The following is a 25539-nucleotide window of genomic DNA, read 5'->3' on the forward strand; positions in this document are numbered from 1 at the left end:
AGAACAAAAATGATTCAAGGTTCATCTTTGAAAAGTAGTTTCTCTTTTTGTTTCCTTTTAGATTATACAGAACATCTCCAGTTAGATGATGTAGAAAACAGGGTTTGTATATCACAATACCAGAACAAGAAAAAGGAAGTATGTTCTGGTGTATGCTAATTTTAATTTATGATCATCATAGTAATTTTCATATTCATAATCAGGATTGTAATAATGAGTCAGCAAATACTTCTATTTCCTTACCTGCTTTAAGTGATCATTTAAAGCAATTTGCATGCCACTCTTCTTTCTCAGCATTTCACAGGTCATCAGGGTATAAAAAAATGCAGTGATGGCTAGTGGCAAGCAGAAATAGAAACTGAATAGCCACCAATCTTTAGCTGTCTTGTAAAACTATGAGGAAGAGAGAACATTATCATTAATATTCCTCCGTCAGAAAATTTTATACACTAAAGGTTAAACTAAAAACTTATTCATAATTATCTCCTAAAGTGGATCAATTTTATAAATACTATGTAGAATCTTTCAGGCCATTTCTACTGAATAAATAAATAACTTAAACGCAGTAAACTTTTCCTGAAAAGCATTTCAATTCTCTAAGGCAGTGTGCTATCATGACACATAAAAATGTAAGCAATTAGGCAAAATTTAAAATAATTGGTAATTTAAATATTTTTGTCTTCACGTAACCAAGTTAGCCTTGAGGGATTATTTGTGTGAAAGACCACATCCAAATGTGTAAAGATATCCTAGTGTTTAAGGGAGGTTCTCACTTTTCATTTATTTATTTATTTTTTTTGCTTTTTGCTTTTCAGGGCCATACCCTTGGCATATGGAGGTTCCCATCCTAGGGGTGGAATCAGAGCCGCAGCTGCTGGCCTACACCACAGCCACAGCAACGTGGGATCCGAGGGGAATCCTTGACCTACACCACAGCTCACAGCAGCGCTGAGTCCTTAACCCACTGAGCAAGGTCAGGGATTGAACCCACATCCTCATGGATACTAGTTGGGTTCGTAACCCACTGAGTCACAATGGGAACTCCAGGTTTTCACTTTTTAACAAGTTTATTTCATGGGAAAACAGGTATGAAGATTCTGTAGTAATCATTTAGCTCAGTAAAGTATATATATAACCTATTAATTAAAAACCCAAGCTGCTTATGACATGCCTTTTCTCTTTTTCTTTTTCTGTTCTTTTTTTTTTTACTTTAAATTCTTGTTCCAGATACGTCTGTGTTGGAGCAGAGTTTATGTAATCTGTGCAACACTTTTCTCTTTTAACTAAATAGAAACAAGAAAACAGCAACCTCATTCTCAATTTCACATTCATGCCCCTCTTTATTCTTTTAATTACTATGATCTATACATATATTCATAAGTCTTATGTAGTCTCCTTATATGTAAACTAGAAATATCATTGGTGACACTTGGACTAGCTTACCCTTACATTAACTCCTCTTAACCCATTCTGCTGGGAAGCATCCTTTTTTTTTTTTTCTTTTTAGGGCCGCACCCATGGCATATGGAGGTTCCCAGGCTAGGGGTTGCATCCGAGCTACAGCTGCCAGCCTACACCACAGTAATGTGGCACCTGAGCCACGTCTGAAAACTACACCACAGCTTATGACAATGCCAGGTCTCTAACCCACTGAGCAAAGCCAGGGATGGAACCACATCCTCGTGGACCCTAGTCAGGTACATTAACTGCTGAGCTACAAAGGGAACTCCTGGGAAGCATCTTTTACACTTAGGATCTCTTCTTTTGATGACCAGCATTGCCATCCTTTTCCTTTCTTTCTTTCTTTCTTTTCTTTTTTTTTTTTTCTTCTTGTCTTTTTGTCTTTTCTAGGGCTGCTCCCATGGCATATGGAGGTTCCCAGGCTAGGGGTCTATTCGGAGCTGTAGCCACTGGCCTACACCAGAGCCACAGGAACGCGGGATCCGAACCATGTCTGCAACCTACACCACAGCTCACGGCAACACTGGATCCTTAACCCACCGAGCGAGGCCAGGGATTGAACCCACAACCTCATGGTCCCTAGTCGGATTCGTTAACCACTGCGCCATGATGGCAACTCCTGCCATCCTTTTCCTAATTCCTGATTATATGCCACTGAATAAATGGCCAAGATGTCCTCTGCAATGGCAGCTTTCCCTTTAGAGAGAAGACAGGCTTGTCATTCATCCCAATATTCATGGATTCCCATAGACGCCTACCAATCCATCCATACCGGGGCAACTTCTACTTGATCATTGCCTGAACCCCCCACTCCCTCTGCTGTGTTGTTTAATGCGAAATATGTGGTAGCTGCCAGTCCTTAGGGGAATTTGAGTCGAAAAGCTATAAATTTAGATCAATTCTCTTATGTAAACTTGGTTTATCTGTATCCCCGAGCACCAGGGGATTCTTAGAGGAGCAGTGACCCAGCTTTTGCAGCTTAGATCATTAGTCACGGTTAACCTCGCAGTCCTGGGACCTACTCTCTGAATTTATGCCAAGAACAGTCATAAATCAATAGCTTCCCAAGGAGAGGAGATCAGGGTAAAAATAGCTAAATATTTATAAGGCAAGAACAGAAAGGGGGAAAAAAAGCGAAATTTACCTGCATGAAGGCTGTTTTCTGAGTAGGATGGAGCAAGCAGATTCGCAGGCGATTTCCTTTATAGTCAGTGGTAATCATGTCAAAACCCAAGGCTTCCGGGACGGCCAGGACCACGGAGACCACCCAAATTAAAACAATTTCCACTGCTGTCCATTTTGGAACCCCGATTCCTTTAATTCGACTCCAAGAAGCAACGGCTCGATATCTGAAGAGCAGAAACAGAATAGTGTGCCAGGCTGGCAGAGTGGGGTTTTATCAAATTATGGAGTTTATTTTCTAGATAACATAGCATCACTAGGAGAGTGGTAAGGATACACCTGCCTTAGAGATACACTCTTACCTGTCAATACTGAGAGCACATAGACTCAGCACAGTGATTCCCACGGAGGCCTTCTGTATGAAAGGCACCAGCTTACACATCTCAACTCCAAAGGGCCAGTCCTCGGCGAGCAGCTGTATGAAGGAGACACGAAGATCTGTTAGGGAGACGCTCCCAAGGAGCCCTCTGATCTGCAGGTATTGCTTCGTGGAGAGAAATGCACATGTAGAGTAAAATAACAACTTCCAGTTCTTACTCTTTGACTCATGGGCTACTGCTTTGTTTTGGAGGGTTTTTTTGTCTGGTTTTGGTTTGGCTTTTCAGGGTTGATCCTGCAGGATGTGGAAGTTCCCGGGTTAGGGGTTGAATCAGAGCTGCAGCTGCTGGCATATGCCACAGCCATGGCAATGCCAGATTCAAGCTGCACCTGAGACCTACACCACAGCTCACAGCAATGCCAGATCTCTAACCCACTGAGCGAAGCCAGGAATGGAACCCGCATCCTCATGCGTACTAGTCGGGTTTGTTACTGCTGAGCTACGATGGGAAATCCAACCACTCTTTTGAAAAGCACCTGCACTCACTATCTGGAACAGGAGAGTGGCTTGGGAATAATGCAAGGGCAGCCAGATCTGAAGAATTTCTTATGTAGGGATAGGAGCTTGGGGTTGAGGTCTCCTCTACCACAGGGCCAACTAGGGTGTAAGTTCTCCTTACAAAACTGAACCCACAGAGCTGAAAATGTCTCTGACACTGCCATGGAGTCTCAAAGGCTCAGGTAGTAGACAAATTAAAGGGACATATTAAAATAAGTGATGGAGTTCCCATCGTGGTGTAGTGGAAACAAATCCAACTAGGAACCATGAAGTTGTGGGTTTGATCCCTGGCCTCACTCAGTGGGTTAAGGATCTGGCATTGCTGTGAGCTGTGGTGTTGGTTGCAGATATGGCTTGGATCTGGTGTTGCTGTGGCTGTGGTATAGGCCAGTGGCTACAGCTCCGATTAGGCCCCTAGCCTGGGAACCTCCATATGCCGTGAGTGCGGCCCTCAAAAGACAAAAGACCAATAAATAAATAAATTAAAATAAGTGATATGTACCACACCTTCTTAATCCATTCATCATGGACATTTAGGTTGTTTCCATGTCTTGGCTATTATGAATAGTGCTGCAATGAACATAGGGGTGCATGTATCTTCTTGAATTGTAATTCTGTCCTGATATGTGCCCAAGAGTGGGATTGCTGGATCATATGGCAGTCCTATATTTAGTTTTCTGAGGAACCTCCATACTGTTTTCTACAGTGATTATCCCAATTCACATTCCTACCAAGAGTGTAGGAATGTCCCCTCTTCTCCACACCCAGCCATAAAAAAGAACAAAATAATGCCATTTGCAGCAACATGGATGCAACTAGAGATTTGCATACTAAGCCAGACAGAGAAATAAAAATACCATGTGATATCACTTATATGTGGAATCTAAAATGTGGCACAATGAACCTATCTACAGAGCAGAAATAGACTCACAGACATAGAGAACCCACTCACAGTTGCCAAGGGAGCAGGGGGAGGGAGTGGGATGGACTGGGAAGCTTGGGGTTAGTAGATACAAACTATTACATTTAGAATGGATAAGCAATGAGTCCTACTGTGTAGCGCAAGCAGCTGTATCCAATCTTTTGGGTTAAGATAATATAAGTAAAGGAATGTATATATATGTAAGACTGGGTCACTTTGCTATACAGCGGTAATTGATGCAACAATGTAACTAATCAAATATACTTTAATAAAAAATGTTCAAAACAAATCTCTTACAGGGCTAATAAAAAAAAAGTGATAAATGTTCCTTGGCTAGAGAGACTGGACGACTCCTGTAAAGAACAGTGTGGGTTCAGGTACTTATTCTCGACTGTAGCCACCTGGCTGCACGGCCAAGTGCACACAGCTCCTTGAATACACTGGGCGCACTCCTTCCTCAGGTCTTCCCTTGAGCTCTTGCCTTTTCCTGGAGGATCTTTCCATGCAGAGCCACTTGGCTAACTCCCTTACCTCCCTCAAATCCTCCTCCAACTGCATCTTTTCACCATGGGCCACCCTGGCCACACTCACTGTTAAGTATAGGAACTGGCCAACCCTCCCCATCTCCCATATCTTCTCCACACCCCTCTCTATGCATAGCACTTCTCAACTCCTATGGCATCTATTAGCACATACTTGCTTGGCTTGTTGAGTTTTCAAGATCTGAAGCCCATAGCATGTCAGACAGAGTCCAGCTTCTGCAATTGCCTAGTATAGTTCTGCGCACACATGAGATGCTTACTAAACAATGCAGCCCCTAAAGTATACGGGCACTGGCTATCCAGGGTGTGAAAAGACATTGTTCTCACTACTGTACATATATCTCCCTCGATCTGACTTCAGACTGTGCAACCATCTATTGTTAAACTCAGTGATTTTTCTCTTTTAGGACAACTGGGTGTGCCCCACACTGGTAAATGAATCACTTTAGGTAAACATCTGGATCGAGTGTTCGTGAGGTTTCGAAAATAAAGAAAAGAATTTCCAATCGATGTGTGTGTGTTTACATGTTTAAAAAAATAACCTTCCAAAAGTGAAAACTATTTTGAAACACAATTGAGTCTTTCCGTGCTTTCACTTGTGAAGGTTCTCGGTGGAGTTTGTCATGCTGGATGATTGTTCTAGAATTAGAAAGGCACTAAAAGCTGATGTGTGTGTCTCAGTATGAATATGACTGGGAGCGCCAATATGGGACACATTTCATTTCTAGTGAGACATGAAAAATTACACTGACATGTAGAACAAAAGTTGGCAAATGTACCAAAAATATGCTTATTCTAGGATCTGAAAGCCTATAAGCCCAGGCAGATAACAAGAGTGGAAGGGAGTTCCTGTTGTGGCACAGCGGAAACAAATCCACCTAGTATCCACGAGGATGCAGGTTCAATCCCTGGCCTCCCTCAGTGGGTTAAGGATCCGGCGTTGCCATGAGCTGTGGTGTAGGTCACAGATACGGCTTGAATCTGGCATTGCTGTGGCTGTGGTGTAGGCCAGCAGCAACACCTGTGATTGGACCCTTAGCCTGGGAACCTCCATATGCTGAGGGTGCAGCTCTAAGAGGACAAAAGACATAAAAAAAAAAAAAAAAAAGGCCCAGTGAGTGGAAGAAACAGCACCAAGGCTCTTGAGGCTAGAGCGGAGTGATCCAGGCCAAGCATCTAGGAGATGTAGTTGCAGAGAGAGGAGTTTGAATGTTTTACTTTATTGTTGCTGTTTGAGGAAATCCACTGAAAGATTTTGAAGAGGAAAATGGTACAATCTTGACTTTTAAAAAGATCACTCTGGATGCTTAACATAGACTAGAATGTGGAGTCAAGAAAGGATGCCTTGATGAGAGACTGTAGGCTGTACCCTGTGGCGCCCTGGGGCTGAGAAGAATGGGTTATAGACAGGATACATTTTGAAGATAGAGCCAGCAGGACTCGGTGGATTGGATGTGAGATGAAAGGAGTCAGGAAACTCAAAGTGGTTATCATGTGAATGATGGGGACATTTACTGAAATGGGGAAGACTCAGGCAGGGTCCCTTAAATCTGAACCAGCTATGAACTCAACGTGCTTTAAAAGACTTGCCAATAACCATTGGAAACATAATAATAATTAAAAAAAAGTTAGATTCTGCCAAACTCAGTTTGGTATAAACAATCCAGGTAATATTCTGTCTAATCATTCTAATTGTTTGTATATAAATCAGGGAAAAAAAAAGGGGGGGGGGAAGCAAAACCAGAACTTACATGGTACTTACAATAGGTTAGATATTGTCCTTGGTACCTTAAACATGGGATATCATTGAATCTCCAAAGCAATCCTATGAGCTGGTATTACTATTATTCCCATTTTCTAGGTTAAAAAAAAACCTTAGAGGGCACTTAGAAGTTAATTAACTTGCTGAATTGGTTTTAAATATGCCCATGCTTTCTTTACTACTCCTCTTTTCAAAAGGTGGAGCCTTAGAGTTCCCATCATGGCTCAGCAGAAACAAATCTGACTAGCATCCAAGAAGATGAAGGTTCAATCCCTGGCCTTGCTCAGTGGGTTAAGGATCTGGCATTGCCATGAGCTGTGGTGTAAGCTGTTTTAGTGAATAGAAATGTGGTGGGAGTGATGATGAGTGATGTCTGAGACTAATTCATGGGAAGCATATGGCTTTCTCCTTGCTCTCTCTTGGATCACTCATTCTGGGGGAGACCAGCTGCCATGTCAGGAGGAGACTCAAGCATCCCCATGAAGAGGCCAACATGGCAAGGAACCAAGGTCACCTGAAAACAGCTGGCACTAATTTGCCAGGTGTGTGATTGAAGACACCCTTTGGAAGTTCCCAGGCTAAGGGTCAAATTGGAGCTACAGCTGCTGGCCTATACCACAGCCACAGCAATGCAGGATCCAAGTCACACCTGCAACCTACACCCACAACTCATAGCAACATTGGATCCTTAACCCACTGAACAAGGCCAGGGATCAAACCTGCGTCCTCATGGATGCTAGTCAGATTCATTTCCCCCGAGCCACAGTGGGAACTCCTCTCAGGCAAACTTTCTGATGATTGCAGCCCCACCAGCATCTTGGACCCCCGGAGAAATGATGAGCCCAAACCACTAGCCAAGCAGCTCCTGAATTCCTGACCCACAGACACAGAGTGAAGTAGTACAGGTTACTGCTCAGCTCACTCAGTTTGAGGGTGATTTGCTACTTAGCATTAGAAAACTAACAGATTTGTCCCTGGTCACTCACTTAAGTAATAGATCCACATTTGAACCCACGTGGTCTGATTCTAGAATGTTTTAAAAAAGCTGATCTTAGAAGAAAAATGTTTAAAATTACCTCAATATTAGTAGTTTAAACCCATAACTATATGTGAAATCATGGTAATATATCTAGATGCAGAGTACAATTTTCTTCTACCTCCCTCCCCATTTTATTCATCTAATGTCCAAAAATTCAGATAGTTTCCAGCATCTTATTGTCTCAAACGATTTCCAAATCTGCAAATATTAGTATCACCGAGACATAGCCATCAGATGAGCCAAGATGAATGAGTGTCCAGGTCACTGAAGGGAGAGAAATCTGGCCAATGAAAATGAGCTCTGCACCAAATCCAGGCCCTGTTTTGAGGTTACTATTGTCCTTGGCTCGGCCTAGGAATCGGATGATTGCTTCTCATACCGCTGGGAGGCCTGCAGCCCAACCTCTGACCCAAGTTATCACAGAGGCTGGGGAAACACAAACTGAAAATTGTAGCAGTTCTCTTCAAGTTCTACCCAGAGACAGTCAGACACCTAATCGCAACCAAGAGATTGCAGTTTTCTGATCTACCCTTCCAAAGGGAAAGAGACTGCCAAAAAGAAAGAAAGAAAAAAAAAAATCCATTCATATACCAAGCATTCAACTCAGACCTGAATGCTGCCAGTCCTGAGGGGCCATGGAAAGTGGGGAACAGGGTACCCACTGTCACTTCTATTATTTTGTTGTCAGAAAGATGATTTTGGCAACCTCTGCTTCTCTGATCAGAAGGCTTTGTGGAGACACTGAGAAGCCTGACACCCTGGGACAGAGACCGTGCCCGCTACTGATGCTCATCTTTGGCTGAATGGCCTCCAGCTGGACTGTCTTGGCAATTTAGGGCTCACAGCTCATTTAAAATGCTAAGACAACAACCTTTTATTTAACAAAAAAGCCCTGGATGGGGGAAAAGCTGTGAACTTTTATGAAAATAAATAAATAAATAAAAAATCACTCTCAATCAGGATGCCATCTTAAAAATTTGATGGAAGAATGTTCTTATAGACTTCTATAATTCCTGGAAATTAGTTATTTCACTATTTGTCGACAAATTAATGACACCCACCATCTAGATTTGAAATCCAACAATACAGCTTTCCTCTTTATAGAGGAAATTGATTCTCTTTCTGAAAGAGGAAGCAACTCAACTTTAAACCCAGCAAATAACACATTCTGATTCCTTCTTTGAGTTTCTTCTTTGGACTTCACTCTGTTCAATTAGATAATTTAAAGGCGAGGTGTGAATACTGATGACAAATCATGCATGCAATCAAGTCTCTCTGATGGCAAAAAGAATTTTAGAGTTCGACAGTACTTCCAGGTCCTGCCACATGAATTAAAATTTTAGGTCCCATTTCAAAATTCAGTTTGAATAGATATTACCCACCATTTATGCGATGTGAGCCAGTCAGAAAACACTCCCAGAACAGACACTGGTTTTCATGTGGCGGATGGTTCATGAGAGGAAGAGCTTTTGTTAGTGTTGGTCCGAAGAGCACAGGGGTGTCCATTTGACAAATGACAGCCTATTCTCGTGCTGGCCACTTTCCCCGAAGGCTAATACTGCTTCCCTAGCACTTTTCCTTTGTATGAATAAACGCAAATAAATAAATAAACACTAGAATGAAAAAAAGACCTGACCCTACTGACAATAAGGTTTCTACTTAAGGATGGTCATGAGTTTATAACTTTACATTGGAACAGCTGTTTGAGAAAGAAAAAAAAAAAAGCAATAGAATCCAAATAAATTATTTTTATATCATCAATAATATGGAAATATAAAATAATTCTATATTTAAGTATAAAATAATTTTATCTATAAATAATTTAAAAATTCTTTATATTATGGAGTTTTTAAAAAATTTTCTAAAAGGATAAATAGCATGAACAGAAGATAAATATCCTTTTTGAAAGGCATTGTTCAGTGAACGCTACAAAATCTCCCCAACCGGGGGATTTACATTTTTCCATTCTCTTTTTAATTAAAAATTACATTCTTGAGAAATTAAATGGAGAAAATCCTGTTAAAACACACCACTCTTAATGCCCAAAGGCATCTAGCCCCATAAAATCAGGAAATGCCAAAGTTAACCATCCAGCACTAACAAACGTTCAATTGCCTCATTAACCGCCTACACCATTTTCTCTCTTTTTATTAGCAGCATACACTGAGCTTTAACAGTTTACTTGTTTCAGAATGTTCTGCAACATTTTTAATGCCTAGCACAGTGCCTGGTGCACAGTGACCACTCATGAAATACTGTTGAATAACAGCGAATGAATGAGTTCATGGATAAATGAATGAGTTTGATCATAAGGCAGAGATCTTGTGTTAGAACTTCTGTCATGAGCTTTTCAGTTCTCATATTTGAAACACATTCTTTAGAGAACTGAGATGACTATGTTTTTGTTTTTTTGTCTTTTGTCTTTTTAGGGCCGCACCCGAGGCATAAGGAGGTTCCCAGGCTAGGGGTCCAATTGGAACCGTAGCTGCCAGCCTAGCCGGAGCCACAGCAACATGTAATCCGATCCACATCTGCGACCTACACCATAGCTCATGGCAACGCCAGATCCTTAACCCACTAAGCAAGGCCAGGGATCGAACCTGCATCCTCATGGTTGCTAGTTGGGTTCATTAACCACTGAGCCACTAGGGAACTCTGAGATGACTAGGTATTTTATTTACCTCTTTACTGTTGTATTATTGCCTAGTCCATGTTCTCCTCCGCTCCAGATGATCAGGTCCTGAATTGAGGTGCTAGCTCTTCTCTTGTTGCAGTTCTGCCTTCCTCGCAGCCCGGAAAAGGTGGAGAGCAAAATTCCTCCCCTCCCCTCTCTCTCAAGTCTGTCAGGGAAGTGACTGATAGAAAACAGAACCTACTATTTCTCACTATCTGAAGGGATTTCTCTGAGGAGCTTTCATTGTAAATTTGGAGGAGATGGACGCAGGAAGCATAGGGACGCTGGAAGAGACAGTCATTTAAGAGAGGAGGTGAGCAAAGCAATAAAAATGACAAGGGAGTTACTTTGCCACATTGCTGTCTGCTCCCTTTTGTAATGAACGGTGAACATTTCTTTCAAATAACTGGTATTATAGAAATGTTTTTACAGTAAGAGTCAGAGAAGGAAATAATGGGGTGGCTGTATTTCGTGAGGTTGGGGAAGAGTGTATTCTGCTTTTATCTCTTTTTCCTGTAGCAGATAAGAGTTTTTCTGCATTGGAACTGGTATTTTAAATCAAGATAGGACACCCTCATTCAAGGATTTCCCATCTCAGATTTTCCTTTCTTTCTTTCTTCCTTTCTTTCTTTCCTTTCTCTCTTTTCTTTCTTTCTTTCTTTCTTTCTCTTTCTTTTTCTTTCTCTCTCTCTTTCTTTCTCTTTTTCTCTCTCTCTTTCTTCTCTCTTTTTCTCTTTCTTTCTGTGTTTATTCAAATGTACAGTGAGAATTTAAAGTAAGCTGCTGGTCAAGTGCTTAGAAAATATTTTCTTGGAGTTCCCGTCGTGGCTCAGTGGTAACGAATCTGACTAGGAACCAAGAGGTTGAGGGTTTGATCCCTGGCCTCGCTCAGTGGGTTAAGGATCCGGCATTGCCATGAGCTGTGTAGGTCGCAGATGAGGCTCGGATCTGGTGTTGCTATGGCTCTGGCGTAGGCTGGAAGCTATAGCTCTGATTAGACCCTAACCTGGGAACCTCCATATGCCGTGGGTACGGCCCTAGATAAGACAAAAAGACAAAAAAAAAAAAAAAATACTTTCTTTATAGACATTGTACCTGTGCCCTTGGGGACAAATATCAGTTACAAGTTTCATCCTGCATCCATTAAAATGCACTTGATCACTTAGTTTAGACCATGTGGGAGCTCCTGTTGTGGCTCAGTGGTAAGCAACTCAACTAGTATCCATGAGGATGTGAGTTGGAACCTGGCCTCCCTCAATGTGTTAAGGATCCAGTGTTGTTACGAGCTGTGGGTAGCTTGCAGACAAGGCTCAGATCCTGCATTGCTGTGGCTGTGGTGTAGCCTGGCAGCTGTAGCTCCAATTTGATCCCTAGCCTGGGAACCTCCATGTGCTGGGTGTGTGGTCCTAAAAAAACAAATAAAATAAAATAAAATAAAATAGATTAGACCATGTGGATTAGAACTATGTGGGTCAGAAGTAATGTCAGCTTATCCCCCAGGGGTGCCACTTAAATAGACCACAATGTGAACAGTGCCTCCTAGAGTTGTGCAAGGCAGAGGCCCTGTCCTAGGAATCTGTTGTATGCACACCCACAAAGCGCTTTCCACTGCTCTGGAAAATTTCTACAACTTGCATAAACGAATTATTGCATTTAAATGAATTATTTTTCTGAAAACAATATCTCTAAGAGAAGCAAAGAGAGAAAAATGATTAAAAAAATATGTCCTACTGTAAACCAGCTATGATGGAAAAAATAAAAATCATTTAAAAAAATATGTCCTAGAAGAAACAAAGTTCACCTTAAATATATATCCCTACTTATGTTGGAATGAAATTTATCCCCAAGTCTATAACAGGCCAACAAATACATGGATTGCTACCTCCTATTATTTGAACTGAAAAATATATCCACAATTTGTTCTTAAAAGTGTTCATTGCCATGTTACATATTTTGAAAAGATTGAACTAAGACCATTAAGAAATGCTATTCACAAACCTAGCTTTATTGTCTGATTCGCTTATCTGAGTTGGATCTTCTAAGATCACCGTGACACCTGAAGAAACGAAAGAATTGTAACCTGATGGCTTCATGGTTCAGAAAGTGTCTCTCAAACTTAGTGAATTCAACAAATCTTATTAAGTAATTTCATGTCTTACTTAAACCTACCCAGAGAATATCTTATGGGATAAGTTATTATGAGAAAATGTTTGATGACTATGGAACTCAAAAACCCTTTAATGTAATTTGAAAATACTATGTGAGGGGGAAGAAGATATGAACAATATAAACATCAGAGGACAGTTTTCCTCCTTTCTGGAAACTACGATGAAGCTAAGGAGGAGAGAAGCAGAGTGGACAGAATGCAGGAGGCATGAGTATGGCTGGGAGTCTCAGGGACAAAAAAATCTTTGAAACATGCTTCGGGTCAACTTGGCTAATATGTTTCTGACTCAAGAATGATCCTCTTTCTCTCTCTCTTCTACCACCATATTTTGGCCATTTTCTTGTTCTTTTACACTTTCACTAGAGAATCTGCAGGGAAAGACATAAGAAATCTCTCAAATGAAAGCACCGGAAAGAGGAGTTCCTGTCGTGGGTAACGAACCCAACTAGATCCCACAAGGATGTGGGTTCGATCCCTGGCCTCACTCAGTGGGTTAAGGATCTGGCATTGCCATGAGCTGTGGTGTAGGTCCCAGACATGGTTCGGATCCCACATTGCTGCACGTGTGGCATATGCCAGCAGCTTTAGTTCCAGTTTGACCCCTAGCATGGGAACTTCCATATGCCACAGGTGTGGCCCTAAACAATAAAAAACAAACAAACAAACAAAAAAACCACTGGAAAGAAAAAAAAAGTCTTAGAGAAATGCAGGCTAAGGTATACCCACACACCACCCTCAGTGATCTCCCCAACATAATCAACCTCTTCTTAACTTTGCAAAGTCCCGAAAGGGAATGTTTCACATCATAAATAACATCTAGAGTTTTATTTAAGCTCAGGCTTTATCTGTCAACACCTTTGAAAACACTTAATAGTTGATTAGCATTTGGCATGTTTCTCTAAAAATAATCAACTATAGCATATTAGCCACACAGCGATAACCTTATATGGTTTTCTTTGGAAATTGAAGACCATGAGTCTTTGGCCCTGAAACAACACGGTCTTGGCTGTGTCATCTTCATGTACAGCTATGAAAATACCTTCAATTTTGAATGATTCATTTAAGGGAACAAAGACAAAAATGGAAAGCCTTTGATAAGCCTTACAGTATTGAAAGAAACATTGCCTTGACATTTTAAAAGCCTTGGATTTATGGAGTGACCGAGTGGTAGATCAAAGGCAAACACAAGAAGCACCATAGAGTTAACCTGGGAAACCTTTCACTGTCCAAGGCCAAGAGTTTGCCAAGCATTTTGTCACCGGGATCCATGGCCAACATTCAAAGCAGTGAATCAGAAACAGGAAGTCTTGAGTTTCTGGTTATTTGACATCTGCTACTGACCTATTATTTGGTAATGACCAATCTCCTCATAATTGGAGAAAACAACAAAATTTCCCCCTTCTTTTTTATTTGGACAGTTATAAAAATATGAGTATAACATCTTTTGCCAATAAGCATTTGTCTGGAATTGACTGTTGCAAGTACTAGGCTAGGTGGGTGCTGGGGTGTTTGTTTTATTTACTAATGGATTCAAAGCTATTCAAAGCTAATAGTCTTATTCTTTATTAATACTTTACAAATGTTAGTACTTCAAATGTGCATAATTGGTGCTCCTTAAATTTTTTTTCTTTAAATATACGAATCTCAAAGGTATATAGGTCCTATTTGGGAGGCAAAATGCTTCTGCTACTAAGATACCTCTAAACATTACTAAAATATCACTACAATATCTCAGAAACTTAACTGGAAATAAGAACAGTGTTATTATCTTGGGCAAAATTAGATTCTCTTACCCAATGATACTTTTAGTTCTTGTATTTCTCTATATGCCGAAGCTTCCATTTACTAAATCAGAAAATTATAACTTTGAAAGTTAAATTTGACGGTGTTCCATTAACTTTTACTTCTTTCTATGAAACTAGAAGTAGTCTGAGATTGGGTAGTGAGAAAGGCGATTTTGCTCAGGAAGACAGTTTTGATTGTGTCGCTAGCAGGAATGTCTGACTACCTGTTGAGGTCATTTCACTCAAAACTCATTTGAGGGTTCAGTGGAGCAATTCCCATTTTGACATACCAGCATTTTAATGTTACACGTACCCCTACCCTAAGTAGTTAAACGTTAAAGATCAGTAGTTTTGCCCCTCTGAGCTAGGAAGCTAGCCTTTTTGCCTCTAATAGCAGCCTACAAAGTCTTAACAGCAAAACCATCTACAGGCACTCCAGCAGGTCACCAGGCTAATTTTTAGAAAGCTCTCCACCACTGCTGGATTTCTGATTATACTTAGATCCTTATCAAACTAATGCCCATATAGATATCTGTCTTAGTTTACAAGGGGATTTGTTTTCAAATGCAATTTCCTTACACATAAAGGAAGCTATATTTTTATATTTATTATATTTATATACATTCTATATGTATCAGCTATATACATTAACTCAGTTATCCAAGTAAATACAGCACTAAAAGATAACTTTTAAAAGATAACTTGTTATCTTTTAAAAACTCATTATTTAGGGAGTTCCCATCGTAGCTCAGTGGTTAACGAATCTGACTAGAAACCATGAGGTTGCGGGTTTGATCCCTGACCTTGCTCAGTGGGTTAAGGATCCAGCGTTGCCGTGAGCTCTGGTGTAGATTGCAGACACAGCTTGGATCCTGTGTTGCTGTGGCTCTGGCATAGGCTGGCGCTACAGCTCCGATTAGACCCTTAGCCTGGAACCCTCCATAGGCCAAGAGTGAGGCCCTAAAAAAGACAAAAAAATAAATAATTAATTAATTAAATAATTAAATAAATAAATAATTAAAAATTAAAAATAAATAAATAATAAATAAATAAATAAATGCACACAGTGCCTCATCCTGTTTCATATCCTGAATTCTTCTCAGGATTACTGTCGGTCAGATTCTGCAGTGGCTAATGACCCAGTCCTTGTAGAACTTGTTGACAAGTAACCCTCTTTAAAAAAAAAATAAAAAACATTATTTATGCAAGCATTTTTAACTTCTTGAGATGATAAGAGAAGCTAAAGAAATTCTAACTTCAGTCTGCAATCAAGGCTTGTCAAAAATCACTACCATACTAAGCAAAGCCAAACCAACTAACTAACCAACCACTGACAACATGAAAACCTTCACAGCATCCGCAAATACACAGCTCTCGTGTCCCACAGCTTTGACATCGAATCTACTAGAATTTAGTAATCAGGCTCTCATAAGCAACAAACATCTAGATTATTCCATTCATTTCAGTCTACACAGGAAGGACACAATAAGCAGCTTGTGAATCAGGATAGATTCATCCTCACATCAGATGCTTAAACATTGGCTTTTGGGTCAGGTACATACACAGACCATGTAAATACCAGCATGGTGACCATGTATGTAGCACAGACATTAACACACACACACACACACACACACACACACACACAAAGAGGAAGAGAGAGACTGAGATTACATAAAATAATGATTCAGACTAAGACTATAATAACTTTGGGGTACAGGATGGCAACATCTATCAAAATTACAAATGCACATATCCTTTGATTCAATAATTCTAACTCTAGAAATTTACCCCGCAGATATAATCACACATGTGTGCAAGGCTATATGTGCAAAGATGTTATTTGTAGTTTGCTATGGTGAAAGTTCAGGAGTTCCTTTTGTGGCTCAGTGGTTAACAAACCCAACTAGGATCCATGAGGATGCAGGTTTGATCCCTGGCCTCACTCAGTGGGTTAAGGATCGGGTGTTGCTGTGGCTGCGGTGTAGGCCGGCAGCTACAGCTCCAATTTGCCCCCTAGCCTGGGAAACTCCATATGCTGCAGGTTCAGCCCTAAAAAGCAAAACAAAAACAAAAAGTTGAAAAAAATTTTTCATTCTTCTTCTCGCACACATGCTAATAACATTGTCTTTTGCTAACTTTGTGCCAGGCGCTGTGATCAATCATATTCACCTACCTACTTATGTATCTATACACTCTTATAACATTAATATATTTACATATTCACGTGTACACACACGTAGACATATGCCTTTAAATATCCTCCTTGGATGATTGCATTTTCATCTTTCATCTGGATGGTCTCATGTAATGGAGTGGGTAACAGCCCTCGTGTGTGCTGCTAAGAAGAAAGGAGGCTTTTATTTCCAGCGTGGTCACGTGGTTATTTGAAGCTCTTCAAGAGCTTCCATTTGCTGAATCTCCACACACCTCTCTGTTAGGGAACACTGCTGAGACGTTTCCAGAGAACGACTTCCTTGAGGGAGTCAAGGCCGAATAGACATACTCCCTAGGGTTTGTCAGCCCTCATGGCAGCCCCTCCCTGGGAAGCTCCATCCGCTTCTACAGCTTCATCAAGGACCTTGGCTTCCAGCAAAAGCCATGACATTTTGTGGTTTGTCAACTTTACTGAACTCTCAATGGACTGAACTCCAGATTCATGTAATAGATTCGTGTTGACATTTCTGGGCCCCTGGGTAAACCAATAGAACAGTTGGGGGAGTCCATAAAATCTCAGAAATTGTGAATGTGTGCATGTATATGGCATATTAATTATAATACAAATCACAACTTTTTCTGTCTTTTTTGTCTTTTTAGGGCTACACCCGAGGCATATGGAGGTTCCCAGGTTAGGGGTCAATTTGGAGCTGTAGCCACTGGCCTACACCACAGCCACAGCAAACGCGTCTGCAACCTACACCATAGCTCATGGCAATGCTGGATCCCTAACCCACTGAGTGAGGCCAGGGATCGAATCTGCATCCTCATGGATGCTAGTCAGATTTGTTTCTTCTGAGCCATGACAGGAACTCCTAAATTACTATTTATAATATAAATTATCCATTTATATATTAATTACATATAACAAATAACATACGTCATTAATTAGATTCTCAACGGAATTGTGACACCTCTACAAAAACAAAATTAGGAATCACTAGTTTAGAAATTCTAGTTCCCTGACTTTAGGATACATTTGAATGACACTCATAATTCACTTAAATTACTTTGTGGGAATCATCATACCTGACAACTCTGAAATTCTAAATGCTTTTTAAAACTTGCTTATATGGGGTCATAATAGTTATTTAAGGGAATAAATGGCTTTGAACTACTCCTGGATTGGGTGTTTTTGTAAATAAAGCCTTTAGAATAACAAACAGTGATAGGATCAATATTACACATTGCAGATCATCTGAAGGGGATTTCAGGAGATAGAAATCTTCAGATGACTCAGCTGAAAACTGAAAATGCTTACCAAGTATCCTACTGTGCAGTGGTGTGTCACATAATTGCACCACTGCTCTCAGAGGAGGTCCTGACAGTACTGCAGGTGGGAGAGCTGAGCTGTCTCTATGTGGGGAATGGGCGGGGGCGGGGAGGTTCTAGGGCCAGATGGTCTAGGTTCAAGCCTTAGTTTTATCACTTTCTGGTAGTACGACATAGTTCAAATTGCTTCCTCACTGCTCCAAAATGCAGTTTCCCCATAAAACAGGAATGATAACAATACTTCCTCCACAGATTTGTTGCACTGATTTAATGGACTACACCAAATACCTAGTGCATAACAAAGGGTGGCCATCCTTGTCATATTATGTCTCAAGTGACACATATTTATGCATATTATAAAATAAAACAGGAGTTCCCATCATGGAGCAGCAGAAAGGAAATCTGACTAGGAACCATTAAGTTGTGAGTTCAATCCCTGGCCTCGCTCTGTGGCTTAAGGATCCGGCATTGCCCTGAGCTGTGGTGTAGGTTGCAGATGCAGCTCAGATCCTGCATTGCTGTGGCTGTGGTGTAGGCCATCAGCTGTAGCGCCGATTCAACCCCTAGCCTGGGAACCTCCATATGCCTCGGGTGTGGCCCTAAAAAGCAAAATTAATTAATTAATTAATTATATAAAATAAACCAAAGGCCACTATGTAGGATTCACTCATCAGTGAATAGGACCTAGTGACAGCACTTAATTCTATGTGATGGATTGGTTCATGACCAGTGCAGATGACTGCATGGCCAGATCTGTAATGACCAACTGGTCTGTTTATTTCAGAAATAGAAACACAGCTTTAATGGACTGAATTGTTTCAGGCAAAAGGATGTAACTTCCTAGGGAAATCGTAGATGAATTTGAAGTGAAAGGAAAAGCTGTCTGTCCCTTTGGGAGGAGCATATTCTCTGACTGATGGAATGTAATAATTGGGCCAGACAGAGAAAGTAAGATGGTCCTGAAAGAGCTGATTTACAGCTGATCTGGAGGCAAAATGCCCTCAATGCCACCTTCTATACAGCCCTTGGTCTGCTGGCTGACTCAGGAGGGTTTCTAAGTGGGCTGACCAAGTGGGGCTTCCTGGGACTTCCCTAAACAGACCTTTCACCAAACTCTAGCAAAACCAGATGTAATCTCCCTTTTCAGAGGGATCTTATCACTTATTTTACAATTCCTCACAATACTTTGCACTCTAAGGTTTCTCAAGTCAGGTTAGAAGAACCGAATTGAAATTCCTCTGCCACATTGGAACGGTAAGACTTGGTCTGTGGGTCTCCTAAAATGGGTGACTTCTGGCCCTAATGAAGCTGTGACTGCATTTAAGGGACCCATTTCAGCCTGTGCCTCTCCCAGGAAACCCTGAGAGTTTATAAGAACCGGTAGCTATGCAAGAGTTTAGGATTTCTTCTATTTATCCTCCATTCCTGGGAGTGTTTCCTTTTAGGACCTGGATCCTAATCTGAATCCTATTGTGAAACCTCAGAAATCTCTAGAATTCCTTAATGCATGGCTATTTGGATTAGGATTTCCAGAGATTCCTGAAAGGCCATGTAAAGCCATGCCACATGCTGTCTTCTCCTGCCACAAAGTTCAAAGTACCCCCCACAACCCTTTCCCAATCCTATGTGGCTCTCCCCCCTGCCCCTTGTACTGAGCCCAAGACTAGCTTTAGGCAAATCCCCAAAGCACATTCCTATTTCCTTACCCTTTTGTTTCTGTTGCTGATCATGATGGGGAGGCAGAGTTTTACATATTAGTGGAGTCCTCTAGAATTTTCCAGCTCTTTCACCTAGGCTATTTTTCTTTCTTTCTTTCTTTTTTTTTTTTTTTGTCTTTTTGCCTTTTCTAGGGCTGCTTCTGTGGCATATGGAGATTCCCAGGCCAGGTGTTGAATTGGAGCTGTAGTCGCTGGCCTACGCCAGAGCCACAGCAACGCCAGGTCCGAGCCGCATCTGCGACCTACATCACAGCTCACAGCAACGCCAGATTCTTAACCCACTGAGTGAGGCCAGGGATTGAACCCGCAACCTCATGGTTCCTAGTCGGATTCGTTAACCACTGAGCCATGACGGGAACTCCTAGGCTATTTTTCTTGACACCACAAAACCCCAGTAGGTGATCACTGGCAGCCTTATTGTAGAGTTGAGGACACTGGGGATCAGAGATCTGGGATGTGTCCAGAGTTCCAATGCAAGCTGGAGTCAAAGAGTGTAGGGGTTTATGTCCTGCCCTAGCTCTTCATGCCTGTCTCCTCGGATGCCTGGGGTTATCACACAACGATGGTAGCTACTGAAACCACTAGAGACTTTAAGTTGACCGCTCTTACTCTTATCCACTGAGTATCAGTGGGATGCAGTTTACACTTTGGAACCTGACATACCGAGTCTGATTCTCGTCTCCATCACTTAGTCATTGTGAGACCTTGAGCATCCTATCACTCATCAGTAAAATGCAGAAATAGCTACTCCAGGTTTATCAGAAGGAGTAAAGAAAAGTAATACCTCTATCCCAGTGCTTGGCTCATCGGAGGCATTCAGTAAAGAGTGGGTTCAGCAGAGTCATTCACAGCAGGTGAAGTGTGTTTTCCTACTCCCCTGCATGGGTCTCTTTCTTTTAGGACATTTGTTTCCTAGAAACCTACTTGAGCTTCCCTACTTTCAGGGTCCTTTAAGAAAATGCTTCTGGAGGTTGGTATACACATGAACCACCTGAGCATTTTAAGATGCAGATTCTGGTGTAATAAATCTGGGATGGACTTGCAGTATGAACATGCTCTCAGGTGATACCCATCCTGCCAGCCCATGGACCATCAATCTCCCAGAGCCAGCTGGACTTAGCTTTCAGGACCAGCGGCTCTCAAACTTTACAGTTCATCATAATCACATGGAGGGCTTGTTAAAATACAAATTACTGTGCTTCACCCCAGAGTTTCAGAATCAGTAGGTGTGAGGTGGGGCCATAAGATGTCATTTCTAACAAGTTCCCAAGGGATGCTGATGCTACTGGTCTGGGGACTACTCTTGCTCCAGGCTTAGCAGGGGGCTACTGAAACCACAAGGGGATTTCGGTCCAATTATTACTGAGCTTTAGGAGGGGATGGGTCAGGTGTTTGTTTGTTTTTTGTCTTTTGAGGGCCGCCTCTGTGGCATATGAAGGTTCCCAAACTAGGGGTCGAATTGGAGCTGTAGCAGCCGGTCTACGCCACAGCCACAGCAACGCCAGATCTGAGCAGCATCTGCGACCTACACCACATCTCCTGGCAACGCTGGATCCTTAACCCACGGAGCGAGGCCAGGGATGGAACCTGTGTCCTCATGGATGCTAGTCAGATTTGTTTCCGCTGAGCCACAACAGGAACTCCTGGGCCATCCTGAATAAGCCCCCTGTCAAGGCTCTCCCATCTCTGCCTTCCTAACTGGGCACCCTCCCGTGGCGATAGTAGCAAGCCCCCGTTACCTTGTAGACGTTGATGGGGATATCAATGATGATGTGAAGCAGGTCTCCCAGAGCCAGGCTGGCTATCAAGATGTTAGGGCCGTTTCGCATGCACTTGTTCTTGTAAATGATTCGCAGCAGTGTGGAGTTTCCGATGATGCCCAGCACGAACACTAGGCAGGACACCACAGTGTTGATGTACTTGAAAGTGTCCTTGATCTCGATGGGTCCTTCGCACGGAGGAGGGGTGAGCGTGCGTGCTGGGGGTCCCGCCATCCTCCCTCCTTTAGGCATCTGCGGGGGGGAGGACGACCGAGGCAGGCTGGCGTTGGACCCCCTGGGCCAGAAGGTCTTAGTAGGGGGCGCCACTATCTCTCCGGTCCTCAGGGCTGGTGGAGTGGCCCCGGCCGGCGGGAATCCCCTCTCCTCAGACTGGACCCCGGCCACGCCACAGGCAAAGATCAGCGCCACCAGGGCGCGTCCGCATAGGCTGCGCAGCGGCTGCATGTTGCTGCCTGCTCCGGTGGACGTTGGTGGCTGCTTCTCAGCTTTCAGTCTAGAGGCCAGCAAGGGAAGGAAGACAGGACGCCCGGGTCAGCTACCCCAGCCACGCCCCTGCAAACCACTCGCGCAGCCACGCCCCCACCATCCGTGCGCGCAAAAGTAACTCAAGTTTGCGCGCCAGTGAGGAACTCGGGAGCCTGTCACCCGCCTGCGCCCGTCGACTGTCCTTCCAGAACTAGCTATCACTGTTTTCTCCCCCCCGCCCGTGACCCCGAGGGGTAAATGACTCACAGTGGGGGGCGGGGTATTCTGGAAGGGGTGTGCCAGGGAGGAAAGGATGGGTGTCCAAAGCAAAGCTTTGAGCTCCTGGTGTGGCCGGAGGGAAATGTGTTGGTTCTGACTAAGGGCGCTTGGAGACCGAGAAGTCAGGGCATCTAGAGGTCGAGGGCATGTGCCAATCGCTGCCTTTGACTCCGCAGGAACCCCGGTGTCTGAACGCCAAGACTCCTTCCTCCCGCGGGTGGGGTGGGGCTGAAAACCGCTACTTCCCCGCTACCTGCGTTCGGGCTCCTTCTCCACCCCCAAAAGTGCGCAGGTGACTGGGAAAATCTCAGAGATTTTTCCACCAGGTCCGACTGAGAAAGTATCTGCATTAACTCGGAAGCTTCTGTCCCCTCCAAGAGGCTTCAAACACCAACTCCATCTCCTTCACTCCAAACCCATTTTAATACGGTGTATTTATACTTAAAAAAAAAAAAAAAGTCCCCCAACTAGTAATCCAGGCTGAAGCCCCCACGATAAGATTCAATCTTTGATTTTAATTCGACACCAAGCCAGAACGTACCTCGAGGACCGGACACCCCAGACGCAGAGCGACAGGCGGGGACCTCCTTCGCAGGACGCGCTCTTCTGGTAGCTGGGTTCCAGGCTGCCCGGGAGCCGAGCACGCCTCCCTTGAGCTGCAGGCGGGTCTCGTTCTGACGACACACTGAGGGAATGCCTGGCCGTGTAGCCCCCGCAGCTTGCTCGGAATCCTTGCTGTCCCCTAGACAAGTACTTTTATTCATTCGTCCCTTCCCCATCAATCACCGCCAGACTCCTCCCGCCCCTGGCGACCGCGCGGCAACCTTTCCCCTTGGGCAACGCCTGGACAGCATCAGCAGGACCTGCCTGCTGCTGCAGAGGGCAGTCCTCGCCAGAGACCGGTCCTCAGAGGCTGGGGAGTTGTCATGGCTCTAAGGTCTTCAAATGAGCCTAAACTAAGGGCAAGTTTTTACACACCTCGCGACGCTCTCCAGACTAGAACCACACTCAGAATCAAAAGTGTTTAAGGCCCAATCTGACTTTTCAAAGCAAAGTTAAGTATCCTGCCCGTGATACCTAAGACTTGATTAGTTGGGGCGGGGGCGGGGAGATGGTCTTTGCTCTGTTTTTGTTTTGCCCATAAGATTCAGGTCAGCGTCGGCGCCCACCCACAGGAATGAGCAGGATCCTTTCTTCTCAAGCCCTGTCACTGCCCTAGGGGAGAACTAAAATTCCTCCCTCGTTTTCTCTAGCAGCTGCCATTCTCTCTTCCTGCACTGTCTTGGAGTGTTGTTGGCAGTTATCTCAGGATTTTATTACTGTCAAGGGGCCTGATACCTAGGAGGGCATGAAAATAATCAGAGAGCTGCCTTTTAAAGGTAGAATATGTATTTATCAGGCAGGCCATAAAGTAAACTCTTCCTACCCATTCTTTTTGTTTGTTTCTGTCTTTTCAGAGCTGCACCCAGGCATATGGAGGTTCCCAGGCTGGGGTCGACTTGGAGCTACAGCTGCAGGCTTAACGCCACAGCCGCAATAAGGCATGAACCCACCTGTCTGCGACCCACACCATAGCTCACTGGCAATGCTGGATCCTTAACCCACTGAGTGAGGTCAGGGATCAAACGCAACCTCATGGTTACTAGTCAGATTGCTTTCTGCTGTGCCACAACAGGAACTCCCCTATCCATTCTTGAACTCAGTTTTTAGGGGATGGAAAGAAATCCTAGTGACTGTCAGTTTTACCCAAAGATTGTATAAAACAACAGCCAGAAATTCAGGCTGTGTGATATATCCTGGCTATTACTCTGCTGCCCTCCAGTTAGCTAAATTCCGTTTGGAGCTGTGCAATTTCAGACCCAGGAGGAGCCTCTCATTGAAGCAATTGACATAGAGTCTAGGTGGTTCATTCTGAGCTTCACAGTTGGTTAACGGCATAGGTGGGACAAGAATCTTAGATTTTTTTGGCTTCTATGCGGTGTTTTCTGGGAAAGTTAAAATCTAAAATCAATTGCTATTTAAAAAGGTGAACTTTAAGTGTGAAATATGGTCTAAAGAACATGATTAAGGAATAATGCTAAAGGAATGAGAAATATGGTCTAGGGTTGTGAGTGCTAATGCCAGATCTGGCTATTTTGAGCATAGTACTCAGCCTCCTCCTCTTGGTAAAAACAAGGTCAACATACAATTGCCTCAAAGCTGGGCCAAGTCAAAACACAGAGTGTTATGTGAATGAGGAATTAATTTTTTTTATTTTTTAAATGATTTTTATTTTTTTCCATTATAGTTGGTTTACGGTGTTCTGTCAATTTCTACTGTACAGCAAAGTGACCCAGTCACACATATATATACATTCTTTTTCTCACATTATCCTAAGTGAGAAAAAGAATGTCCCATCGTAAGTGAGTGGATAGAGTTCCCCATGCTATACAGCAGGATCTGAATGAGGAATTACATGGATGCATTTGGAATATGAATATTTCACCCAGTTTTGAAACTGCCCTTCTTCCCATCATACAGAGAGTCCTACAGGTGGGGTGGGGCCACTTTTTCTTTCCTCTCAATCACTCTGCCATTTCACTATTTCTGCCACGGGGTCCTGGATGTCCATTCTAAGCCTCACCAAGATCTCTTTCTCTCAGCACCTTAAGACTATTAAACACAATAGAGCACTTGATCACATTGAGGCTTTTATGGCTCAGAGTTGATTTCATGTGTATTCATTTCTTTTTCAGGACAGGGACATAGTGATAGTCTTTCTAGACCATCACAATATACCTGCTACAAGTGGAGCTAAAGAAATAATTTTTATAGATTTGATAATCACATTTAAGTTAAAGTGAATTATATTTTAGTAACTCTAGTCGCGGGTCTCAGGGTCAAAGCCAAATAATTGTAAGGTAAACATACACATTCCTCATCTAGAATTTAAAATACAATATAGGCTCCCTATTACAGGACCTGTATTAGGCACAGGATCTCATTTACTCCCTCACAGCAGTCTTTGGGTTAGGAATTTTTTCATGATTTTATGCGTAGTGAAATGGAACTTTAGAAATGCATTCAAGGTCACAGGGCTGGTTCGCTGTGGGACTATGCTTTGGAGTTAGGATTTTAATCCAAGGTGATGTAGTTATACAGATGGTGCATTTGATTAATTCCATAGGGTCTAAACAGATTTTTTTTTATTTTGAGAAAGCAGTATTTGAGACATCAGAATAATTAAGTGGAGACTAACCTTGAATTGAGGGAAAATGCAAAGGTAATCAATTGAGTGAAAGATTTATTATTTGATCTTCATGAGTGACTTTTTTTATTGTTATTATTATTTTTTGTCTTTTTGCCTTTTCTAGGGCCACTTCCTGCGGCATATGGAGGTTCCCAGGCTAGGAGTCTA

General features: G+C 42.7%; 1 protein-coding gene across 2 annotated transcripts in view; it reads right to left on the reverse strand.

Annotated features, from left to right (window-relative positions):
- Positions 1-23039, reverse strand: part of EDNRB (endothelin receptor type B) — a 29580-nt gene extending 6541 nt beyond the window's left edge. The window contains exons 1-5 of one of the 2 annotated variants that reach the window (XM_005668476.3): positions 22684-23039; positions 21357-21891; positions 2946-3058; positions 2606-2810; positions 244-393 (exon numbers count right to left, since the gene is read on the reverse strand). In XM_005668476.3, coding sequence (XP_005668533.1) covers positions 244-393; positions 2606-2810; positions 2946-3058; positions 21357-21842 — 954 coding nt within the window. In that variant the 5' untranslated portion in view covers positions 21843-21891; positions 22684-23039. 2 annotated transcript variants of the gene reach the window in all.

Source organism: Sus scrofa, chromosome 11 (genome assembly GCF_000003025.6).
Source record: "Sus scrofa isolate TJ Tabasco breed Duroc chromosome 11, Sscrofa11.1, whole genome shotgun sequence".
Classification (NCBI taxonomy): domain Eukaryota; kingdom Metazoa; phylum Chordata; class Mammalia; order Artiodactyla; family Suidae; genus Sus; species Sus scrofa.